General features: G+C 28.8%; 1 protein-coding gene across 1 annotated transcript; it reads right to left on the reverse strand.

Annotated features, from left to right (window-relative positions):
- Positions 1-2,597: 2,597 nt before the first annotated feature.
- On the reverse strand, positions 2,598-4,269 carry LOC101508502 (aspartic proteinase CDR1-like). Its single transcript, XM_004488801.4, has one exon. It carries the CDS (start codon positions 4,044-4,046, stop codon positions 2,742-2,744), a length of 1,305 nt encoding a protein of 434 aa, XP_004488858.1. The 5' UTR covers positions 4,047-4,269; the 3' UTR covers positions 2,598-2,741.
- Positions 4,270-8,950: the final 4,681 nt, after the last annotated feature.

Genomic DNA, 8,950 nt, shown 5'->3' on the forward strand with positions numbered 1-8,950 from the left:
CTAAAAAATCTCACCCTTAAACCTTTACTATGTACTCTAGCTTTGATTTAGATACATACACCTCAACCCTAGTTTAAAATCTTGTAGCTATTAGGTGTAAATCAAATCCATACCCTCTCAATTTTGAATTTCCCACCTCAACTCCATCGTCTTCCCACTCTAACCCTCCATAAATACTTACCGAAACAACCAGTCCAACCTCACCTATCCCTTTCACACCTACTTCTAACCCTTATTCACCTATGTTTGTGGATCGTATCACAAAAAATGTGATAGCAACACAAGCTATAAATGATTTAGTCTCAAAATCATCCTCAGAGGACTCATTTGCTTCTGACTCCACTCAACCTATATATGAACCTAATGCCTATATACCCTTAGACCTAACCCCTTTTATCCCCCTTCCTTATGATTGTTACAATTGTATTAAACTTTAACTCGTTCATATGGATGGGAATATGCTAGACCGTCCACCAGAGGCCTATGGCCTGACCTACTTATAGTCTGGTCTGGTCTGACCTATTTAATAAAAAGGCTAGGCTCAGACTATTTTTTAAAGCTTATTTATTTAAATAGGTCAGACTCATGCTTATAAAAAATCCTATTAGGCCTAACAGACCGACCTATATATATTTTATTATTTATTAATGTTATTTATTTATTTATTATTATTATTATTATTTATTAATAATATTATTCCTATTTTAAAGTCTATCAATTAGACAATCACTCATTAGTTGTTCCATATTCGGTAGCCGTTCAATTAGGCAATCACTCCTTTTATCCCCCTTCCTTATGATTGTTACAATTGTATTAAACTTTAACTCGTTCATATGGATGGGAATATGCTAGACCGTCCACCAGAGGCCTATGGCCTGACCTACTTATAGTCTGGTCTGGTCTGACCTATTTAATAAAAAGGCTAGACTCAGACTATTTTTTAAAGCTTATTTATTTAAATAGGTCAGACTCAGGCTTATAAAAAATCCTATTAGGCCTAACAGACCGACCTATATATATTTTATTATTTATTAATGTTATTTATTTATTTATTATTATTATTATTATTTATTAATAATATTATTCCTATTTTAAAGTCTATCAATTAGACAATCACTCATTAGTTGTTCCATATTCGGTAGCCGTTCAATTAGGCAATCACTCAGTAGTTGTTCTAGATTTGTTTGAGAGATAACAATGGGTGCATTTGTTTCAGGAAAAAAAAAATCTATTCTTTGAAATTAAAAAACATATTTTAGAGGTTAAATGGTGTTTGTTTAAGATTTTTTAAAAATCATTTTGTTAGAAAAATCATTTTTTGTTTAATATATATAACTATGTACATTTGTATTAGTATGTGGAGAGAATTATGTATTACGGGTAGATCATCATGAAAATTGGTATAGAAAGAAGATGTAATTAGATATGTGTATAGCGACTAATTATGGATGCATTTTATTTTTTTGTTTCCTTGGAAGTTTGTTGCAATGTGTTAGTTATTATTTTATTAGATTTGATTATAATTTTATTAGTTTCCCCTTTTATATAACGGCAGAGTTTAGTCTATTTAAAAAATATAAAATATAACATTTAAATGTTTTAATGCAAATAAGATTTTTAAATAGGTTTTCAGGTCAGACCATACTTTTAAAAAGGTCAGACCAGACCGACAAATGTACTTATCACCAACCTAATTCATCATCTCATCGACAACAAAAGTTGAACATACAACTTTATAGAATGTGAGTCAACTTCTTACCAATAAATAAATAAGATGAGGATATTAGCTACTATTAAGGATGGGAATAGGTCTGGCCTTAGACTATTTTTAAAGCAATTTTATTTAAATAGGTCAGGTTCAGACTTATAAAAAAGCCCATTAGGTCTGACATACCGATCTATATATATTTTATTATTTATTAATATTATTTTTTATTATTATGTCAATAATAATATTTCCTGTTTTAAATTCTATCAATTAGGCAATCACTCAGTAATCATTCTATATTCGGTAGCCGTTCCATATTTGGTAGTTGTTCCATATTTGGTAGTCATTTAATTAGTCAATCACTCATTAGTCGTTCCATATTTGTTTGAGAGGTAATAATGGGTGCGTTTGTTTCAAAAAAAAAAATCTATTTTTTGAAATCAAAAATTATATTTTAGGATTTAAAGGATGTTTGTTTCAGATTTTTTTTAAAATTATTTTGTTAGAAAAATTATTGTTTGTTTAATATATACAGATATGTATATTGATATTGGAATGTGGAGAGCATCGAGTAGAACATTTAAATGTTTTAATGTGAATAAGACTTTTAAATAGGCTTTCAGGCTAGACGAGACCGGAAAAAAAAAATTTATGATAAGCCGTAGGCCAGATTTAAGCCAATAAAATTAATCGTAGGCCAGACTTAGACCTTTCAAAGCCTGACCTATTTCCACCCCTAGCTACTATTATACATTTGGATGGTTTTTTATTTTTTATTTTTTAACATTTTGAATGTATCTCGAAATTTATATTGAATGTAACATTTATATATTAATGCAAGTGAAGATGATTGTTGATTATTTATGTTTCACGAGGATTGAAACACGAGTTGGTATACAAACACATGAAGTCATTTAAAGAAAACATAAAAGTGCACTATTACAGAAACATAATTAACAAAGTAGAACCGACATATAAGTTCAGTAATTAAAAAGTAAATAGAAACTAATTAAGCATATATAGCTTTAAGGGTTTAGGATAAGTTAAGATCAGTACAATCACTAGCAGCAAAAGACAATATTTTCCGTTCAAGATCATATTCCACTTGAAAATTAACATGCGCTAAATTTCCAAGGATGGAAAAACCTTGGATATGGGATGGTACTACTGTCAAGCACAGCAAGTAGTTTTCAACCAATAAAAACAAGTTCAAAGGAGTCAAGGTAATGTTAGCTCCATTAAAATGCAAGATCGTAGAAGGAAATTTGAAATTTGGTTGAGAAGGAAAACAATAGTGGAACGGTTTTGGAACATTTTGCACTGACTCAATCCCAATTGTTTGTTTCATGGAAGTTAGAAAATTATCAAAAAATGGTTGTTCAAGAAGTGTCAATGTTGTCCCTGAATCAATGACAATGTTACCATCGGTTCGACCGGTTTGAAGTGTGTTTTGTCCGATAGTTATGCCCTGAAGATTGAGTTGGTAAAGAAAATGTTGAGAAGAGTTCATTAGGAGAGGAGTAGACACAACACTGTCACCTTTTATAATAGCTTGATTCCCAAATTTCAATTTACTAGCTGATTTTGAATTAAAAGGAAGTAAACAATAGGAGAATTTCCTACCAATAGAATCACCAAGTTGTGAAATTAGTGACAATGGCCCTGCTCCTAGACCAACAATTCCTACTGGTTTACCACTAGTATCAGCTGTGAAATTATTGTAATATCCACATCCAAACATAGACTTAGGAATTGTAACATTAGAACCAAAACTAATGGAATCAAAAACCAATTCACCAAGAGTGAATGATTTGTCACCATAAAATAATGAGTATAAACATTGTTGTGATTTTCCACATGCGTGTTGATTTGGTGGAAGTAGTGTGCAAGATTGTGAATGACATGGCACTTTTGTGAAAGTTGAAGACTTGCTGCTAACATATAATGGAGTGTCTTGATGGAAACAACTCGCACATGGAGAACATTGTACCCATGTAAGATCACTCCCTGTGTCAACAATAGCAAATCTTTCAACCGGGGGGGTGCCAATATAAATTCTAATCAGAAAATCACCATTATTTGGAATTATAAATGATTCGGGTGATTCATTTTCATTTGACAACAGAGAAAGTGAAAATCTCTTAAGTCTACTACTTGAACGTGAATCTGCATTTTTTAATAGATCTAATGTGGACATTGAGGGATTGTAATAGGGTGACATAGCAGAATCACGGTGAATAAGATCAATGCTAAAACCACTTTCGATTTTACTTGCTTCAATAATTGATATTGAAAAAACTGAATATAGTGCTAAAATGAAGAATACTAAAGCATTCATTATGTTCTAGGAAATACTACACACTGAAAAAGCATCAAAGAAAGCAAGTTAAAGTATTTCTATTTGTGCATTTTTTTTAGTTAGTACTAAAGATTTTATTTTTGTTAATTAATCAAAAATATTTACCTCATATGATAATATTATAAACTAATTAACAACTTACATTTTAATTTTACTTCTATTCTTGTATTAACTAATTGCTAACTTCTATATCCCAGCCTTATGATCTTTACTTAAATATTTATAAAACAAAAACGGCCAAATAAAATTTTTGCACCAAAAAATATAAAATGTTAAACTATATAATGTTATTAGGAATATCAAAAGCCACTTCAAATATAGAACGTAAAAGTCATTTTCTAAAAGGCAGTGTTTTCTAAAAGGCAATGTCTTTACTCATAAATCAAAAGTCATAAAAATAAGAAAATAGTATTTTTTCCTAAAAAAATAAAACAGTTTTTTTTTGCTAAAATAGAAAATAGTATAATACAATGAGATATGACTCTGTAACACATTGAAAACTGAAGAAGAGCCGTAACGAATAGACATGTAAAACGTTTAGTTTACTATATGTAATTACTCCACTCTACTAAATTTACGGTTGAAAATGAATCAAATTTGAATTCAACTCGACTCGATAAGAATTAGTTTAACTCGAAATTCAACTCAAGTTTGCACCAAATTTTTTTTTTAACTCGAACTCGACTCAACTCAAGTTCATGAACAATTTAGTTCAGTTCACTAGATCAGATCAAATGAACCAAAAAACAAAAAAAAACTTAAAAGAACAACTGCGTTCTTTCAACTTTCGGTTAAAATATTAATCAAAATCAATAAAAAATTAACTAAAGGCTATATATATATATATATATATATATATATATATATATAAATTAGGTTCAAAAATCAATTTTATTATTACACTTGATTATTTCATTTGTTGGTAGTGCACTTCTTATATAGGAGAAGAAGATAGTGTAAATAAGTATATTTTTCAACGTGAGACTTTAATATATAGTGAATTTGAAGAGAGTTTCTTGAATGTGAAATTTTTAAGTGTTGAACATAACTAAATAACAAACTTTGAGAAATAATATAATATTTAAAATAATTGTATTTACCTTCATAGTATAAATAAGAATTATATACATGATTTGTAATTTTTAAATGACACTAAATTTATCTCAAAATAATATTTATAACTAAAAATATTATCATAAAAAGTAGTTGATTTAAGCAATAAATGTAATATCTCACCTTAATTTGTTAACAATTTTTATAATATGTTAGAGTCAAAATTTGCTTTTTCTATGAACAATGGAGTTGTATGTATTTTTAGTTTTCAACGCAAGTTCAACTCATTATATTCATGTACCAACTTCAACAAGCTAATTATAAAATCGAATCTCGAACCATTTTCGAGTTGATTCGGTTCATTGCCAATCCTAACTAAATTATATGTAAAAATAGATTAAAATATGCTTATGAAAAATAATTTTTTTTAATAAAAAAAATGATATCCATTCAATTTGGTAGAATGCATCAATACAACATAAATTCAAAGTTGCTAAAAAAATGAATATGTAAATGAACTCTCGTAACAGCACTAAATAAAAATATGCCTACTAATATTACAAAATTTTCACGTTCTTGGAATATCTATAATTTCGGATCTATAACGTGGATGACGTCATAGTCACTAATTAATATTTGTAATAGATCAAAACTACTATGTTAATTTGGATCAAATGAACATTACAATAATACGAGAAAGCCAAACAACATTGCGCTAAAATGACAAACAAAATAATGTGACACTCAAACAACAAAATTACAAAATATACAAAAGAAAAATTTAATGTATGTAAAAGCACTTGTTTAGATAAAAATAAAAACGACTTGAAGGGATGATTTCGATCCAAAAAATAATTTTAAATCGCCTCTCGTATAAATGAAAAAGAAAAAAGAACTTAAATTTTTCATAGGAAGAGCTCAACCCTAAATCCTAAACCGACGTTTTAGCCGGTTTTACAAGTCTGACCACTTCACAAAGAAGAATAAAGATGAGGGAGGAATAAGGTACAAGAAATCTAACTTCCATGCCAATTTTCTTGTATGCTATGAATGGGAGAAGTGAATGACAATATTGGATCCAGAAAAAAAAGAAGAAAAAAAAAAAAAGAAGTTTTCAATGACAAGAAGGTGTGATGGTAGTTGTGTGTTGAAGAGAATAAAATCAATGGGCTTAGATTTGCAAGCGAAGAAATGAATTGCAAAATGATAAAAGAGAAGAATGGGAAAAATATGGCAAGGAAGCTAAGAGAAAGATGAAGAATGGATAATGAAACGACGAATATATTTCCATTATTAATGCATTTAAATTAAATCATTATTAAATTATTTTTATTAGTTATTGACGTATTTTAATTATCATAAATATAAAGTAAGAAAATATTAAATAAAAAAATTAATTATATGGTATAATTTTAAAAAAGAAATTAAAATTTATTGAAAACTAAAAGTAAAATACTCAGACAAATAGTATTTACAAATCTAACCGTTATTTTGATATCTAGGAAATCTTGAAATTAAGTTTGATGCTTATGTAGTTAATGTGTAGGTCTTAATTTCGTACTCCATTTGGTCCCAATCATAAAAAGGAAAAAATCAATACCAATAAATTTTAGATTAGTTATTTAGTAGTTTTAGTTTTGACCAACTACCCTTGTTATTTGAGAATTAATTATCTTTGATTATGAATTTTGTTAGAGTTTAGTTGGTTTTTTTTTCTTTTCTTTTTTAGATGTTGATATAAAAAGGGATTCTTTATCTTTCACAATTTTTATATCTTCGATATTATTGATGGAATAAAGATGAAATATTATTTAATTTATTCAACTTCTCCTTCATGTTAATAGCTATCCATATTGCATTATAATTGTGATTAAAAAGGATTAGAAATATTTTTATTTATGATACAAGTCAAATCTTAGTGACAACGATATTCAGAGTCTCAATATTAATATCAACATAATAAACTCAACTACAATAAATGTTATGTCATGAATTACCTTAAATTATACCAACTCTAATTAGAGTGTTAAACTCTTATTATTGAGCTAACACAATATGAACAAATTAAAGCTCATTTTTTTTATCATTATATATATTTTTTGAAATCAACTTTTTAATATACTATATATTGAAATTTATATATAAAAATGTTATATTTGTTTTTACCTTCAAGAGGTCGCAAAGCAGAGATGGGGATGTGACCACCTAAAATAATTTTTTTCTTCTATAGGAGGTTGCATCCTGGAGATGCGACCATGTGTTGCCTTATTTTTTATTTTTAATAAAGGAAGAAACGCTAAATTAATAAATAAAATAAACTAAATTATATTAATAAAATTAAACAAAATATATTAAATAAAAAAAATACATCAAAGTTATCGTGGTTGAATAGATGTATCAAATAAAATAACATGGAGCACTAAAATATTAAAGAGCATTTAAAAGACAAATGTGGAAGGTCCACTTACTAAAACAACATTGCAAAATATTATGCACATTGATCTCTATATTGATGACATGGAGGCCAATATAAAAAGGACTAAAGTACACTTAATTGGAACTATTGATGTGACAACTGCACATGCCTTAGAATCAATATTGTTTCAACAACCATAATGGTGATCATCTAATCATTATCGGTCATGTTTTCTTCAAGGCTCAAGGCGAAACATTTTGTTTGAAGAAGAACGTTCTTGACAGAAGTGCAAACAAGAAGATTGTTTCAAATAAAGCAATTGACAATTGGCAAGAACGACCAACAACTATATTTGGTCTAAATTCAATATTCACAACCTCTCATTATATATAAATTGAAGATCAATTGGAAGATGAAAGCTAATATTGGATGGACTGAGTACTTTAACCTAGACCAGTCATATGCTGTAGATACTCTAGTTAAAGAGTTTTGGAGGTTTGCTGATGTGAACAAAGATGGAGAAGTCTCAAGTATGGTTTTAGAGCTTCCTATCAAAGTTGATCAACAAACCGTTGTTGCTGTCACCCAATGTCTTGATGATGGCACGAAAAATAAAAATGGATATGAATCAAGAATGAGGTCTTGTACAATCATCAAAAAACTTTTTGAATATCACAATATTAACTCCAAGTCAATTCATTTAAGATTATGATTAGATGTGTGTTACCAAAAGGTGGCTCTATTGATGACATCGACAAACAACACTAGGGATTGATGTTGAATATCTCCCAGAAGATGCATACTAATTTGCAACACTTGATACTTAAGCATATAAGGTCTTGCATCATCAACTCCTAATCAAGACAATTCCCTACTTGAAGCTCATCATAGTTGTGCTTGTGAGAACACATCCCATTAAGGCTCTAAAGAAAGTAAGGAGAGTTGTTAAAGATGAACACTTGCTATTCTTCTCTTCACCAATGTTCAATATCCAAAATGTTATTAAAATGCGACTCATTGCTACCAATGGTTTTATAAAACCAATAAATAAAGTCAAACGAATCTCAAGACAATCTAGTGGAACTCAAGACACTTATTTTTTGGTTGGAGATTCGTAGGTTCCAATTTTTAAGGAAGATAACAAATAGATAATTCAAGAGCATCTAAGGATGTACCACTCTGGTCAAACAATGTCTCTAGTTTGCTTCCTTTTGTCAAGAGTAGCTCATAAGTTTGAGAAGAAAAGAAAAAAGGGCAATCAAGATATCTTCTAGGTTAGAGAAATAAGAAGATGATGAAAATTCCAATGAGGATGAAGCTAGCCTCACCTTGAGTTAAAGACCAAATGTAAATACCTCTGTTAAACATATTCACTTTCTTATTGATATTGTTAGTGGCAATGAAATAACTGAAC

This window comes from Cicer arietinum, chromosome 1 (assembly GCF_000331145.2).
Source record: "Cicer arietinum cultivar CDC Frontier isolate Library 1 chromosome 1, Cicar.CDCFrontier_v2.0, whole genome shotgun sequence".
NCBI lineage: Eukaryota > Viridiplantae > Streptophyta > Magnoliopsida > Fabales > Fabaceae > Cicer > Cicer arietinum.

What these genes read in the sequence shown, in the direction of transcription:
- LOC101508502 (XM_004488801.4), bottom strand. Translation starts at nt 4,046, where the DNA reads ATGAATGCTTTAGTATTCTTCATTTTAGCACTATATTCAGTTTTTTCA.